Here is a 16,826-nt window from a genome sequence, read left to right as displayed (position 1 = left end):
TCAAAGCAGTATGTGTGGTGCAAACCTAACACTGACCATGCCTCAAGACACACCATCTCTACAGTGAAGTCTGGTGGTGGCAGCATCATGCTGTGGGAATGTTTGTCATCAGCAGGGACTGGGCATCTTGTGAAAATCGAAGGAAGAATGGATGGAGCAAAAGACAGGGAAATACTGCAAGACAACCTGCTTCAGTCCACTGAAAAACAGGCTTGGGTGGAAATTGACTTTTCAGCAGGACAAGGATCCCAAGCGCAAAGCCAAAGCAACACTGGAATGGCTCAAGAACAAAAAGGTGAATGTCCTACAGTGGCCCAGTCAAAGTCTTGATCTCAATCCCATTGAGAATCTGTGGTGCTCTTTGAAAATTGCGGTCCACAAGTGACGTCCAACCAACCTGAACGACCTAGAGTGAATCTGCCAAGAGGAATGGACCAAAATCCCTCTGACACTGTGTGCAAAGCTGGTACATACCTACCCCAAAAGACTTAAAGCTGTTATTGCAGCAAAAGGTGGCTCTACCAAATATTAATGTGTGGGGGTTGAGTATTTATGCAAGCAACATGTTTCAGTTCTTTATGTTTCTTACAAACATTTCCCAACATAAGACCAATGTCACCTTACAATGATTGATTTTGAGTTTCAGTATTTCAAAATAAAATATCCTACAGAACAAAATTACAATGTACCATTTGTAATTCAGTAATATGAGAGCATTGGTCAGGGGGTTGATTACTTTTGCAAGGCACTGTATATCAGCAAATGTCCCCATCCCCAATAACTAAATTCTACAAATTTAAATTCTGTCATTAACCCCCAAACTATATGTGATGGCAGCAGACCTTTGTTACAGTGTGGCTCTGTCCTAATTATGTCTAAAGAGTGGTTTGTGGTGTGATTTAACGTCCCAAAGGATTGTGTGGTTATGCTGAATCTGCTCCTGCTTGCTGTCCTTATTTTACAATCACCCCAAGTCCTCCCCCACCAGCTGTACTCTTAATACTAGATGTAAGCCTGGCGGGGAGAAAAGTGCATGGGGTTGAAGGGGCTGTGGAGGGAAAGGTGATGGGCAGGGTTCATTGAGCCCCTGTGACAGTTTAAATTGCACCCAACCTCCATTTTAGATTTGACTGAGGTAATCTGCATTTGAAGATGCAGGCCTGCTGTTATCACGTGGAGTTTGTGCCAAACATTTTCATGTGCAGTATAAAGGTCCTTAAATATTCATTTTGCAAGAGGATTCTTTATTTATGCATTCAAGTTGTTTCTCATTAATTATTAGTTTATTACTTACCCATGTTTATTTGTTTTAGACCATCGGCTCTCTTATTTAATTGCTTTTGGTTGTTGCTGATTTGAAACCCAGTCCTATAACACATTCCCTGAAGGTCTGCCGCCTCCACTAGAACTGCCCCCTCATAACTCCCGTTCATCATTCAAATAAAAGTTGTCAAGCTTCAGCAATTTTGGGAGACTAGACTGCCTTGATAGTTTTGAAATGAGGCAAGAAGAGGAAATCAATCATAAAATATATGTTGTCTTGTTCTCTTACTAATCAGGGAAGGAGAACTTCGCTGCTGGCTTATTTCTAATGCTATTATTTCATGCTGAAGTATTTCCCAATATAATTTATTAAAATGCTACCTAATTTGCCATTAGTGAGATGTTCAAAAGATTAAAAAGCTACTTTCTGACAACAGTATTGGTCAAATGAATAGTATTCCATACAAATATTTACATTTTCTGTGCAACACGATGATGGATATGCTCAACGGCAAATTTTGTTTGCATATAGAGCCTCTTCTTCCAAGTAATGTTGGATTCTCATAGAAATAAACTTATTTATGTACTCATGTTACTGAATGATCAGGTCTTGTGACAAATAAACATCTCTTCCTTATCTATAGTAGTATGTTGTCTCTGCATTTGCTGTTGGCAACTTGGGAAATTAAACAATACTTTCTTCCTAACTTTTCTACAAGCAGGCAAAACAAGCTCTTCATAAGTACCATCCTCTACCTTTCTGCCCCTTCATTACATATAAATTGAGCACTATATGGTCCAACGTGCATTTAAATATCTAGCATTATTTAATTTCAAATTAGAAAACCAAGTGTTGCTGACTTCTATGATTAAAAGGGGGAAAAACTAACATGACGTGGGATGCAATCCTATACTATGTTTTACATGTTTTTAGATGTGTTTACTTGTTTTCAAAAGTTTTAAATATGTTTTTGTTTCATTTTTAATTGTATTGTTTTATCACTGATGTACTTGTCATTCTGGGCTCCTTTGGGAGGAAGGAATTTAAATAAATAATAAATAAAATATTTAGTCAGGAATAAGCCCCATTTTGCTCAGGTAAGTCTGTATAGGATGGCAGACTAAATCTCCAAAGGTAGTAATGACATAAAAAGTCCTACTGATAGCGGATAGCATGGTGAGGCGCTTCCATTCATGTGACCTGACAGCTGAGTTCCTTCTTACCAGGAAGGTGAGGTAGTGGGGAGGTCAATCATAGAACAGTAGAGTTGGAAGGGGCCTATAAGGCCATCAAATCCACCCCCTGCTCAAGGCAGGAATCAAAATCAAAGCATTCCCGACAGATGGCTGTCCAGCTGCCTCTTGAATGCCTCCGGTGTCGGAGAGCCCACTATCTCCCTAGTTAATTGGTTCCATTGTCGTATGGCTCTAACAGTTAGGAAGCTTGCTAATCAGAATATCATGGGGCACTTTGTCAAAATCTTTGCTGAAGTCGAGATATATTATGTCCACAGCATTCCCACAGTCTACAAGGGAGGTTACCCGGTTAAAAAATGAGATAAGATTAGTTTGGCAGGATTTGTACTTAATATATCCATGTTGGCTCCTAGTAATCACTGCATTGTTTTCAAGGTGCTTACAGATTGACTGCTTTATAATCTGCTCCAGAGTTTTTCCAGGAATTGTTGTTGGGCTGATGGGTCTGTAGTTCCCCAGTTCCTCCTTTTTGCCTTTTTTGAAGATAGGGACAGTATTAGCTCTCCTCCAGTCATCCGGCACTTCACCAGTCCTCCATGATTTCACAAAGATAATAGACAGCAGTTCTGAGAGTTCTTCAGCCAGTTCCTTCAATCCTCTTACTCCAGGATGCAGTTTATCGGGCCCTGCCAATTTGAACTCATTCAAAGTGATTAGGTATTCCTTGACCATTTCTCTATCAATCTCAAGCTCCAATCCTGCCCCTTCTACTTCATGTTTCCCGGGAGGGTCACAGACCCTTTTTTGGGAGAAGACTGAGCCAAAGTCGGAATTGAGGACTTCTGCCTTTTTTTTGTCATCTGTTATCATTTTGCCACCGTCATTGAGTAGCTGTGCCACAGTTTCTTTTATCTGTCTTTTACTATGGACATACCTGAAGAAAGCGTTTTTGTTGCTTTTAGCATCCCTTGCTAACCTCAGCTCATTCTCAGCTTTAGCCTTCCTGACACCATCCCAGCAATTCCGTGATACCTGCCTGTACTCTTCCTTTGTGGTCTGGCCTTCTTTCCACTTCCTGTATGTGTCCTTTTTCGTTTTCAGGTCAGCTCTAAGCTTTTTGTGAAGCCACATTGGCTTCTTCTGTTGTTTCCCCCTTTTTTCCTTGTTGGAATTGCTTGCCATTGCGCTTTTAGAATTTCCTTTTTTAGAAACTCCCACCCATCTTGGACTCCTTTTCTCATTAGGGTGGCTTGCCATAGAACCGTACTTACAATTGTTCTGAGTTTATTAAAATCAGCTTTCCTGAAGTCCAGGGTGCGGGTATGGCTACTCTCAGTTTTTGCTTCTGTTAAAATCAAGAATTCAAGTATGGTGTGGTCACTTTCCCCTAGAGTTCCTGTAACTACCACTTCATCCACCAAATCATCTCTATCGGTTAGAATCAAGTCCAGGATAGCTGATCCTCTGGTTGCTTCCTCCACTTCCTGTAGGAGAAAGTTATCTCCAACATAAGTCAGAAATTTCTTGGAGGGGCTGTGTTTGGCAGAATTTCTCTCCCAACATATATCGGGATAATTGAAACCCCCCATTACTGCTACATCATGCCTCCTCGAAACATTGGCAATTTGCTTTTCAAGTTACATTCTCATCTTCTCCTTGATTGGGTGGTCGGTAATAGACTCCAAGCACCACATTCCTTTTATTACTTGCCCCATTAATTTTAATCCAGATACTCTCAGTGGAGCTACCAAGCTTCTCTTCCTGTATTTCTGTGCAGGGATATATATTTTTAACATATAGCGCGACTCCACCTCCCTTTTTATCCCTTCTGTTCTTTTTGAACACGTTATATCCTTCAATTGCTGTATTCCAGTCATGGGAGTCATCCCACCAAGTTTCAGTTATACCTGTCAAGTCATAATTGCCCTCCTGTATTAAGAGTTCAAGTTTGTCCTGCTTGTTTCCCATGTTCTGCGCATTAGTATACAGGCATCGAAGACCATGTGATTTATGGCTTGGCTTCCTTATTACATTTTTCTGAGGACTGTTACTGGTTCCTATTACAGCCCATCTCTCTGTTCCCATTACTGTGCACAAGCCTTCACCAGTCGTTCCCACCAAGTTTACATCTCCCTCCCCATTAGGATTCAGTTTAAAGCCCTCCTGATGAACTCCATGCTGTGGCCAAACACATTCTTCCCAGTCCTTGTGAGATGCAGCCCATCACTTGCCAGCAGTCCATCTTCCAGGAAGCATAGCCCATGGTCCCAGAATCCAAATCTCTCACGTTGGCACCACCTTCGTAGCCATTCCTTCACATGGAGTATTTTTCTTTCCCTTTCTACTCTTCTAAGTACTGGAAGGATGGATGAAAAAACTATCTAGGCCCCAAAGTCGTTGAGTTTCCTTCCCAGAGCTTCAAAGACTGATGTGATTTCTTCATAGCTCCGTTTGGCAGTATAATTTATTCCCACATGGATGAGGAGAAAGGGATACCTGTCGGTGGGCTTGATGAGTGATGGCAACCCTTCCATCACATCTCTAATCCGTCCTCCTGGTAGACAGCATACCTGGCGAGTCCACGGATCTTCTCTGCATACTTGGGTTTTGATCCCACGCAGTAGGGATTCTCCCGCTACTAGTACTCTTCTCTTTGATTTGGATTCCTGCCTTGTGCAGGGGGTTGGACTTGATGGCCTTATAAGCCCCTTCCAACTCTACTATTCTATGATTCTATGATTCTTCTTGTTGTGGGGCAAGGTTTCATTGGCCGTGCTTGATTGAGCTTCAGCCTCTTGCTCGTTGTCGCACAGGGTCTCCTGTAATTCTTCCACCACAGGCTGTCCTCCAGTCTCATCCTCGAAAGCGGTTCCATAGTTCCACTGGTGAAGGGTGTCTTCTAGCTCTTCTGCTCCTGTCACTCTTTCCCACGGAGTTTCCTCCATTTCATTGTTCCTCTCCAAAGCAGTCTCCTCTTCTGCTACCACATGCTGTTGCTCTTCCACCTCCACTTCTCTTTGCTGCTGTTGTTTCAGCTTTCTAAGGACTCTTCATCTTCTCTTATAGTCCTCACTGTGGCCACCCACCGTTCCAGGCCTCTCACTTTTTCTTCCAACAGTGCCATGAGCTTGCACTTGTTGGACGTGTACGCCATGTTGTTCTCAGGCAAGAAAACAAACATGGCACACACCTTGCAGGTCACAACCACTGGAGTATCCTTCCCATTCATTCTGTCTTCTACCTTTTGTTTCTTTCTAACTACTTGTTTTGGAGTGGCCTGTGCTTTGTCCTGTCCTACTTCAGGGTAAACTTGAGAGTCCCACTGGTATGCGGTGCGCTGTACAAGGAGAATTAGTAATTAATTTTTTTAGGGACCTCTCCCTTGACCTTCCCTGTCGAACTCCTTTGTCAAACTCCTGTTTGCTCTCCCTGTTCACTCGCTCTGTTCGCTCGCTCCCTGAAAGCTGGCTTGCTTATATCTCCTCACTTGTAGACCAACTGAGACAGCTCACTCTGCTCTGCTCTGTTGGGAGTCAGGAAACAGAATGAAAGTCCCAGCACACACAGCTGCTGCTTGTTGCCCTCCGCAGTTCTCAGGCCACACCCTTAATGTGGTGCAAACCCACTGGCAGAGCAAATCCAGTGCTCCTGATAGTATCTAGTACATTTGTAGTGCATCCACCTCCCTGCTGCCTCAGCCCTCACCTTCTTCTTCCCAGCAAGCAGCAGCTGAGTCACCAGGTGAGCGCCACTGTCCACTACTGGTCGCTATTTTATAGGCAATATCACATATTCCCTCCTTTCTCTCCTTTTGCTGTGTATTTTCTTCATTTTTTATTCAACTGTGAATTCAGTTTTAAGTGTACTGCAGAATGTATTACAGAGTAGCTAAACGATAATCCATTGCCTCAGTTTGGATATCACAGTAAAGCACAAGTGGAGATTACTCCCACTTCGCTCCTCCCCTAGCATGAGTTGAGAGCAAGAAATCACACTAAGCATTGCACCCAAAAGGGATGATAGATCATTTTGTTCAAAGACACCATGAAATCTCTGTTCCATATCACGATTAATTCAGAGTGAAACAAAGGAGCTATGGTTTGGATGTGACACTAAGCCAGGGACTGTGGTTTGTTGATCCTACTTGGATTAATAGTGAACTGAACACAGGCATTGTGTGGTGAAAATATGTAAGAGCATCCTAATTGCAGGAAAAATACCTGCTATCAGCAATCTCCACAGCTCAGGAAACACTGGATGTTACAAAATATCAGCATTCATTTACCCACATGGGAAGAAATTAAAATTCTATAATGGAGAAAGATTCTGGGTTTGGGGCCTCTGTGTGCATTAGTATATGAATATAGATATGGGTCTCAGAAAAGCATGTCCATTAATCTGTCCATTAATCTGGTCTAGTCTGATTAATGAAGGGGGAAGATGCTGATATGCCTGATGTTAGTTCCAGATTAGGTCTGTTCTGCTTGTGACTCACTAAGTCAAATGCTTTATTTATTTTTATGTATCTAAGACATTTATATACCACTTTTCAGGTGAACCTCACAAAGTGGTTAAAGTAAGATTATCACAGCAATGTATTGATTTGTTTTAAAAGTTATAATAAAATGGAAAAGGCAACTTGTTTGTTTAAGAAGAAGCAGTTGCTGCTTCTTCTCATTCCCCTCAGGGCAAGATGGTTCTGCTGCAGATGCGCCTGTGGTGACAGTTAGGGAAGGAGGGAGAAGCCGCTATGGCAGCTGGATGGTAACAGTTCCTCAGCTTTCTACTACCCTTGTATTATGCTCTGGCACGTGCTTGACCACACTTGCTTTTCAGTTATGGGTCTGCTCTGCAGTGAAAACAAGAAGTCTAACAAGTTCTTGGTAGTCCAGTATGCTAGAAGACTGCACGCAGCTTGCTGGGTCACATGGTGCAGGCCTTATCTAGATTAAGGAGCAGGTGCATGGAAGGCTTTATGTAACTACAAAATATTAACAATCTTGCTCTCTTTTGGATACAACTGCTTAGTCAAGGGGCTTGCTGATGCCCACTTTTTCAACTATGATAGATGCAAATTCCAAAGTTATGTTTGAAGCATGTCGGAAAAGTAGCTGATTATCACTAGGATTTAGAGATACTGTCATTCCTTTTGCATGACTGTTGTTCCTCCCTACCTCTGTCCTGATTCTGGTTGTACTGTCAGTATTAGGGATCAACAGAGTTGATTTCTGACTTGTATGTGTCCAGTATGCCAGTGTCTGTATTTGCATACAACACAAAATCCTGTTTTAGCATTATACAGAAAGCTATAGCAAGTACTCCCTTCCCCTTTCCTCTGAATCCAACAGTTCAAATGAGAGGAGAACTCCCATATCCTTGCATCCCATCATATATGTAGCTTGCCTTTCCCTGTACTCTGGCTGCTATTGTGAAGCAGACTTCATGCTGTGTCATATACTTTCAGCAAGAGGAAAAAGCAACCAACTACTCAGTTTTTCAAAGCACTATTCTGCTAATGTGGTTGTCTTGGACTACGTGTGTTCTGAATTTCAGCATTTAATTGGAGTGAGTGTGGTCCAAGTATCTTTATTCAAACATACACACATTACATATAGTTGTGTCACAGCTAGAGATGGGATTCGTTGTTTGCTCCCTATTCATTTGTATTCTGTAAAACTTCCTTGTAGTTTCTTCCTGTAGTTGACTTTTTCCTGCTATCTCCTGCTGTTTGTTTCATTTTTTCTCCCCCCAAATAACAATATTTTTATTATTATCTCTAACAAAGGCAAGCTGCTTTCTATCTGCCCAGCACACCCACCCATCAAACCCACCCTCGTCTACTTCTTCTCCCAAATAGTGTTGGATCTTTACCCCCCTTCCCAGGTGTGGGAGAAAGTGAGACGTCAAGTGTCAGGAGGAGGCAATTTGCTTGTTGCTGCTTTAAAGGAGAGAGAAAGAAGCTGATCTCGCCTCCTTCTGGCTCCCAGATTTTACTTCCACCTTCTGAATCTCCTCTTCAGCAGCAGCTTTTATTTTGGCTGATCCCTCTGCCCCAGCCAAGGGAGGAAGCGAGAGATCACCTGTCAGTGTCCTTTCGTGTTAGCACAGCAAAGCAGCAGACTGATTCTCTGATTTTCCAAGCTCCTTCCCTCCCCTCCCCTCTTCAGCCAAGACCTGGCACTCCAGTTGTTAGCAGCTTTACTTTGGCTCCTTGGTGTGTCTACTCAGGAGGTGGTGGCAGAGATTTGTTTGTTATTACTGCTTTAATGGAAAGCAGTATTATATAAGGGGAAGGGAGGAAGACATGTCCCTCTCTGGTGCTGTGGAGCCTGCTTTGCTTCTTGGTATACTGAGGAGCTGCAGTCAATGAAACGGACCTAGCGAGGATCTCACTCAAGAGCAGACTGAGCATGTGTTCGGGCTCACAATCGGGTGATTGTGGGGGGGCAGCAAAGAGATTCTACTTTGTTGCCTCCATTGCATCCTCAGGAAACCACCCGGCTGAGTTGTTCTGTGTGGTCCGGAGGTTGGTCACTCCTGACCAGGGGGATGGCCCTCTGGACCACAGCTGTAACTGGCTTGCTAAACACTTTGAGGACAAAGTCGCTTAACTCTGCAATGATTTAGACGTCATTATTGTGGCAGTGCCAGCCAAGGTATCCAATGCAACATTGAACCCAATGTTTTGCGATCAGTTCTAGTTAATGCTGCCCGATGATGTGGACAAGATGCTTGCAGTGATGCCTGCTCATTAGATCCTTGTCCATCCTGGCTTATTAAAGCTAGCAGGGGTGTGGTGACTGAATGGGTCACAGGTGTACTAAACACATTTTTGCATGATAGTGTGGTATCCACTGCCCTTAAAGAGGAGGCAGTGCATCCACTTCTTACAGAGTGCACACTGGACCCAATGGAGTGTAACAACTATAGACCAGTCGCCAACACCCCTTTCTTAACAAAGGTGGTGGAGAAAGTGGTTGTAGAGCAATTGTAGGCATTCCTGGATGAGACTGATAGATCCATCACAATCTGGGCTCAGATCTGGTTTCGGAACAGAATCAGCCTTGGTTGCCCTGATGGATGACCTTTAGCGTGAGAGCGACAGGGAGTGCAACCCTGTTACTTCTGCTCAGATTCTCAGCAGCATTTGATACCATTGACCATGGTATCCTCCTGGACCGACTCAGTAGGATGGGTATTGGAGGCACTGAAATTATGGTGGTTCCACTCTTACCTTCAGGGTTGTATCCAGATAGTAACACTGGGTGAGTGTTTCTTAGTCTCCTGGCACTTGTGCTATGGGCTTCTGCAGGGTACTATTATCTCCCCAGAGCTATTTAACATCTACATGAAGCCATTGGGAGTGGTCAGTAGTTTTGGAGCAAGGTGTCAGCAATATGCTGATGAAACACAGTTCTATTTCTCCATACCATCTGAATCAGGAGAGGCTGTGAACACTCTGAATGCTGTAGTGGACTGGATGACAGCCAATAAACTATGCTTAAATCCTGGGAAGATGGAGACTCTTTGGGTAGGTGGTTCCTATGTCTGGAAGATATGCAGGTTACCTGTTCTGGATGGGGTTGCACTCCCTCTGAAGGACCAGGTCTGTAGCCTTGGGGTACTCCTGGATTCATCTTTGTCACTAGAGGCCCAAGTATCCCCTGTGGCTAGGAGTGCCTATTACCAGCTTTGTTTGGTTCGTGAGCTATGGCCATTCCTGGGCAGGAGTAGCCTGACTCCTGTAGTCCATGTGCTGGTCCAGGGTATCTTAGGGACTGCCTAAACTCTTATATCCTAGCTTCATCACTAAGATCTTCTGCAGGAGCAGCTTTGGCCATCCCCTGAGTTGGCGAAGCTTATTTAACATCAACATGAAATCTAGCCTTCAGTGTCATTGGCCCAGTTCTCTGTAATGCTCTGCCAACAGAGATTCAGCAGGTGCCTTCTGTTTTAACTTTTAAGCGCCTGCTGAAAACCTTTCTGTTTCACCAGGCTAATGCAAGCAATTGAGAACATGCTTTTTTTTTTTTTTTGCAACAATTGACCTTTGTTTTTGTTGTATTTTTAATTTTTTAAAATTCTATTGTTATTTTAAACATATTGTAACTGCTTTCATGTTTTTAATGAAATAGTGGTACACATACATTTTTATAAATAAATAATAAATATACCCAGACGTGACAGGGAAGACTCTCACCACCTTTAAAGAAGCGGGGGGGGGGGACAGAAGAAACTGAGGGGAAGGTAAGAGAAAAAGATGCACACAGCTTTTCCTGCCACTACTTTTATTCCTCCAGTTGCTGCTCTTTCTTTACTAATTCTCCCCCTACCACATTCCAAGTTGAGGCTTTCCTCCGGTTTTTGTTTAAAAAGGACATCCCTTCCAAAGCTGGACACACTCCTCCGCACACCCACCCTGTCTTCCTGTGCTTAGTAGAAAAGACAACTGAGGAGAAAGGCTTTCAGTCAGGAGAACTGAAAAACAAGAGAGAGGCTTTCAGTCAGCAGAACATGCACACGCATGCACTCACACACGCAAAGGGGCGAAGGGAGGAAAGTGTTCCATGTTGCCCAACTTTCTGGATGCTTTCTTGTTTTGCACTTGTGAAGGAAGCTAAAGTTTTGACCAGAGTTAAAAGGGATACAGCGAGATATTTGATGGTGTTTTTTCCAGTGCTATAAGAAGCCAAACAACTCGCAGCATGTAGGATTGATCCAAACATGGAGTATATGTGTGACTTAGCAGGACGTCTGGTGCTAAATTTGAATTTTGAGGAATTCTTCTCCATCTCTAGTCACAGCCTCCTGCTGCACAGATAATTCAACAGGCAAGGTGGGAAGAACTGGCCTAAAATTCCATCTTTTTCTTAATTAGATGTGTCATCTGGAGGGCAGCTGGGCACAGATTTAATACAAGGGTAATGACCCTACCAACTGATAAGTGTTGTGATGGTATTTTTGCTAGGCATATTTCCTGTCTCTACAACTTACCTGATAGCTCGGATAACTGTTTTAAGTGCAGGGGTGAGATCTTCTACTGAGACATCACACTGGCATCCTCTCTCATCATATACATCATCTGCACCAAGACTGGCCTCAGCTGCAAGAGAAATGCCTCATAAATGATATGCATTACCTATAGAGAATGCAAGTGTATATCATATGGTTAATAACATTGCAGATTAAAGGAGATGTTTTAACTGGAGCAATAAACCATTAAAATTAGTTTCAGTACTAAAACTAATTGTGTTTTTGGAAGCAAAGTGTGTTCTGATGTAGGCAATGATTTAAGATGAGGGTTTTGGGGGGATGGGGATGAACCAGTATGGCATTTAGGTAAGATAAATTTGATACTTTGCTTCATGCTCCATATGGGACTCTGGAACAGATATATCAAAATGAGTGAACTGGAGTGCTTGGTTTTAAAGGTGAGCATTACTACTACTACTACTACTACTATGTAGAAGTAGAAGTATTCTTTAGCACTCACCCTGAGGTCCCAGGTGGATTTCAACAGATTAATATATAGTGCCTTGCAAAAGTAACCAGACTAGGGTTGCCAAATTCAATCCCTGAGACTGATCCTGTATCTTTAGGAGAAAAGAAAGTCAGCCAAGTGCAGGTGTTCTTGCAACCCTGTAATGGGAAAAACCACAAGGTGGAATTCTCCCTCCCCGCTGCACAACTGTTAAAGATACAAAAAACCTCTTGGTTGCCAGGCCCGGCCTCCAAGAGGTCTTCTGTATCTTTAAAACACTGAAACTCAAAATCAATTATTGTAAGGCGACATTGGTTTCATGTTGGGAAATATTTGTAAGAAACATAAAAAACTAAAACATGTTGCTTGCATAAATACTCAACCCACAGACATTAATATTTGGTAGAGCCACCTTTTGCTGCAATAACAGCTTTAAGTCTTTTGGGGTAGGAATGTACCAGTTTTGCACACAGTGTCAGAGGGATTTTGGCCCATTTCTCTTGGCAGATTCGCTCCAGATCGTTCAGGTTGGTTGGAGGTCACTTGTGGACCGCAGTTTTCAAAGAGCACCACAGATGCTCAATGGGATTGAGATCAAGACTTTGACTGGGCCACTGTAGGACATTCACCTTTTTGATCTTGAGCCATTCCAATGTTGCTTTGGCTTTGTGCTTGGGATCCTTGTCCTGCTGAAAAGTCAATTTCCGCCCAAGCCTCAGTTTTTTAGTGGACTGAAGCAGGTTGTCTTGCAGTATTTCCCTGTCTTTTGCTCCATCCATTCTTCCTTCAGTTTTAACAAGATGCACAGTCCCTGCTGATGAGAAGCATCACCATAGCATGATGCTGCCACCACCATACTTCACTGTAGGAATGGTGTGTCTTGAGGCATGGTCAGTGTTAGGTTTGCACTATACATAGCGCTTAGAGCTTTTTGGCCAAAAAGCTCTATCTTGGTCTCATCTGACCACAAACCCTTTTCCCACATCGCAGCCGGGGCACTCTCATGCTTTCTGCCAAACTCCAGACGTGTTTTCAGATGGTACTTTTTGAGTAACGGCTTCTTTCTTGCCACCCTCCCATATAAGCTGGTGTTTTGCAGAGCTCTTGCTATGGTTGACTGGTGCACCTTTACTCCACTCCCAGCCACTGAACTCTGTAGCTTCTTCAGAGTGATTGTTGGCCTCTCTGTGGCTTCTCTCACAAGTCTCCTGCTTGTTTGAGCGCTGAGTTTTGAGGGACGGCCTTTTCTTGGCAGTGCCTGGGTGGTGTGATGCAGCTTTCACTTCCTGATTATTGATCCAACTGTGCTCACTGGGATATCCAAACACTTGGATATTAGTTTGTACCCTTTTCCTAATCTATGCATTTCTATTACATTATCTCTCACTTCTGCAGAATGCTCTTTGGTCTTCATTTTCCTTCAGATCCACAGCCTGAGCAATGATCCTTCAACAGTGGGGTTTTTATCCTGACAATGTGATAGCAGCTTTAATGGTTCACAGGTGGGGGCGAATTGTAAGGTGATTGTGTCCTCGATGGGGCAATTTCTTTCATCTGTGTAAACTGGGAGCTTCCACAGCACAGGGGTTGAATACTTATGCAAGCAACATGTTTCCGTTTTTTATGGTTCTTACAAACGTTTCCCAACATAAAACCAATGTCACCTTATAATAATTGATTTTGAGTTTCAGTGTTCCAAAATAAAATGTCATACAGAATGAAATTACAATGTACCACTTGTAATTCAGTAATATGAAAACATTGGTTAGAGGTCTGAGTGCTTTTGCAAGGCACTGTATATCATTAAAAACAATTTAAAACAAAATCACAAACACCTCCAAAATACGATGGATCCTAAAAATATACATCTCAGGTGTCAGAGGCTAGGATAAAGAGGTACATCTTCAGCATTCGCCGAAAACTGTACAGTGAAGTTGCCAGATACACATCTGTGGTGAGGGAGTTCCACAACTTAAGGTCCGCCATAGAGAATGCCCTTTCCGAGATCACCACCACCTAGGCTTCTGAAAGTGGGGGAATGACCAAGAGGGCCCCCTCTGCTGATCTTAAGGCCCAAGAGGATCTGTAGTGAAGGAGGCAGTCTTTCAAATATTTGGGGCCTATGTCATTTAGGGCTTTAAACACTAACTTGATCACCTTGAATTGAGCCCAGAAATTAACTGGCAACCAATGTAGCTATTTTAAACGGGTTATGTGAGTACTAAACGGAACCCCAGCAAGTAATCTGGCTGCTGCACATTGGACCAGTTGAAGTTTCCAAATCATCTTCAATGGCAGCCTTACATAAAATACATTGCAATAATCCAATCTGGAAGTTACCAGAGAATGGAGAACAATGGCCAAGTCATTTCTGTCCAGAAGGGGGTGTAAGCTGGTGAACCATCTGGAGCTGGAAAAAAGGCACTCCTAGCCACTGAGGCCACCTGAGCTTTCAGTGACAGTGCTGAATCTAGAAGCACCCCCAAGCTGCAGACCTGCTCTTTCCAGGGCAGTGCAGCCCTGTCCAGACAGACCATCTCCTCACCTCTCGGACATAAGAACTCAGGACATGTAACATGTCTGGTTTTTCAGGATTCAGCCTCAATTTATTGGCCCACATCAAGCCCATCACTACCTCTAAGCACCAGTCTAACACTTCAACCAACTCTCCCAATTCAGATAGAACAGAGAGATAGAGTTGGGTGTCATCTACATATAGATGACACTTCACTCCAAATTGGCTGATGACAGCTCCCAATGGCTTCAACAAAATGTTAAATAGCATGGGGGACAAGATAGAACCTTGGGGAACATGACATGACAACTCCTATAGTGCAAAACAGTAGCCTCCCATAACTACTTTCTAGACTTAGTTCTGGAGGTAGGAGCAGAACCACTGAACCACAATGCCCCCAACCCCCACCTCTATAGATGTTCCAGAAGGATACCATGGTCAACAGGATTGAAAGCTGCCAAGATATCAAGCAGAACAAGAAAGGTTGCACTCCCTCATCTGACAAGTACCATCAACCAGGGCAACCAAGACAGTTTCAGTGCCATGGCCAGGCTTGAAGCCAGATTGAAATGGATCCAAGTAATCAGTTTCCTTCAAACATGCCTAAAACTAGCCCCAAAAGGGAATATTCGCTACTCGGTGATAATTTAACACTTCTGGGTCCAGGGAGGTCTTTAGGAGGGGATGCACTGCTTCCTTTGAGGCAGATGGTACCTCCCTCCCCTTTAGTGAAGTAATAATCACTCCCTGGACCCACATAGCCAACTCCCCTGCAGCTAGCTCTAAGAAGCCAAAATGGGCAAGTGTAAAGAGGGCAGGTAGTCAAGTTTCAATTCTTCAAGCAGCTTGTCTACATCCTCAGGCTGCAATAATGGAAACATCTGTTACAGATGGAACAGAATGCTTGGACGCCTCTATAGGACCTGCTCTTCCCATAGTATCTAACTTTGTCTTAATCTGAGTGATTTTACCCCTAAACTGCCTTGCAAAGGTGTTACAGCAGGCCCCAAGGGTGTCAAAGCAATTTTCTTTTGGCCAGATGACAAAAGCCCATTCACCACTTGGAAAAGCTCTGCTGGACAGCTACTTGTGGACACAGTGGTGGCGGAAAAGTAAGCTTTCTTCACCGCTGCCACCACCATGGTGATGCAACCTTGCCCGTATTTGGTCAGGTTCGGACCAAGATTTGCACCACCTGAGCTCCAGTCAATGACCCTCTTGTTTCATTGCACACAGTTCACTAGAGTCCCAAGATGACCTATGTGCTCCACAGTGATGGTGAGGGTACTCGGGCAATCATGTTGGTGGCTGTATGCATACCACAATACCACAGAGTGACAAGAGCTTCAGCAGGAGTGCCATCCATGTCAGCCAGAAAATCCACCAGAGCATTCAGGAATCCATCAGTTTCCATATGTCTCTGAAGGCAGACCATTTCAATGGGTCCCCCACCCTTGCAGAATGGAATTACTATATTTAGCCCAAACCTCACCAGGGACCCCCCAATCAATGGAGTATTACAATCTGCTCTGTGGCAAAGACCAGGTCAATGGTATGGTCGGCCACATGTTGGGCCATGTAGTAAGACAACCCCATGATTGTCATGGAGAGCATAAAGTCCCAAGCCAGTTCATTTGAGGCAGCCTCTACATGGATATTGAAGTCCCCCACCACCACCGTGAAAGGGTTCTTCAACACCACATATGAGATTACCTCTGCCAGATTGGTTAGAGAGGTTCTAGTGCAGTGGGGTGGATGGTACACCAACAACATCCCCGTTCTGTCTCTTTGGCCCTCCCCAGCATAGATGTAGGACATAACTGAAACCTGGTGAAATGAAGAGAACCAGCAGAACACAGTTATCTCTGGATGCAAACTCTGTAGGAAAGACAAGGAAGGATGTACTGGAGGTGGGTCACTCTGTCCATCTAAGAGGACATAGTCTAATACAGGGGCACCAGTACAGAGCCCATGATCTCCACTGCACCCCTTAGGTGCCTACGAAATTACCCAATAGACACCTTGAAAATACCTAGTAACTGCAGTTGAAGATAATAAACACCATTGAAAGTATCTGACAACCTCTGAAACTACCAACAACCACTGTTGAAGGTCCCCAATAACCACATTTGAAAACCTGGCTAGAAACCAGGCTGCGAAGTTCTTTGCTGGGCTGCATGTAGGGCAAGTATGCTTCCTTTCCAAAATCAATTCTGATTGGATGTCACCCCCTCCCATACTGGGCAGGAATTGTAGAAGGCAGAAGGGACAACACTTTGCAGAGACCAAGTGGTAGTGGCTGAATACAGCTAGGTTATAAGACCTTTTCTTGTTTTTTTTGGGGGGGGGATGGTGGAAGGCACTCATACT

The 16,826-nt window shown here is 43.7% G+C and overlaps 1 protein-coding gene and 1 long non-coding RNA gene across 6 annotated transcripts in view; one reads left to right on the top strand and one right to left on the bottom strand.

The window, feature by feature from the left end:
• The window catches only part of KCNQ5 (potassium voltage-gated channel subfamily Q member 5), a 556,888-nt gene that overhangs the window by 4,117 nt on the left and 535,945 nt on the right, over window positions 1-16,826 (bottom strand). For all 5 annotated transcript variants that reach the window (XM_061623123.1, XM_061623124.1, XM_061623122.1 and 2 more), the window contains one exon: window positions 11,455-11,563. In XM_061623123.1, coding sequence (XP_061479107.1) covers window positions 11,455-11,563 — 109 coding nt within the window. The remainder of the gene's footprint in view (window positions 1-11,454; window positions 11,564-16,826) is intronic.
• LOC133383095 (uncharacterized) overlaps window positions 1-16,826 on the top strand; it is a 45,209-nt gene that overhangs the window by 11,694 nt on the left and 16,689 nt on the right. The window lies entirely within an intron of this gene.

The sequence above is a fragment of the Rhineura floridana genome, chromosome 4 (genome assembly GCF_030035675.1).
Source record: "Rhineura floridana isolate rRhiFlo1 chromosome 4, rRhiFlo1.hap2, whole genome shotgun sequence".
NCBI lineage: Eukaryota > Metazoa > Chordata > Lepidosauria > Squamata > Rhineuridae > Rhineura > Rhineura floridana.
Note: the sequence above shows the minus strand (reverse complement) of the source record. Positions and strands in the feature narration are given on the sequence as shown.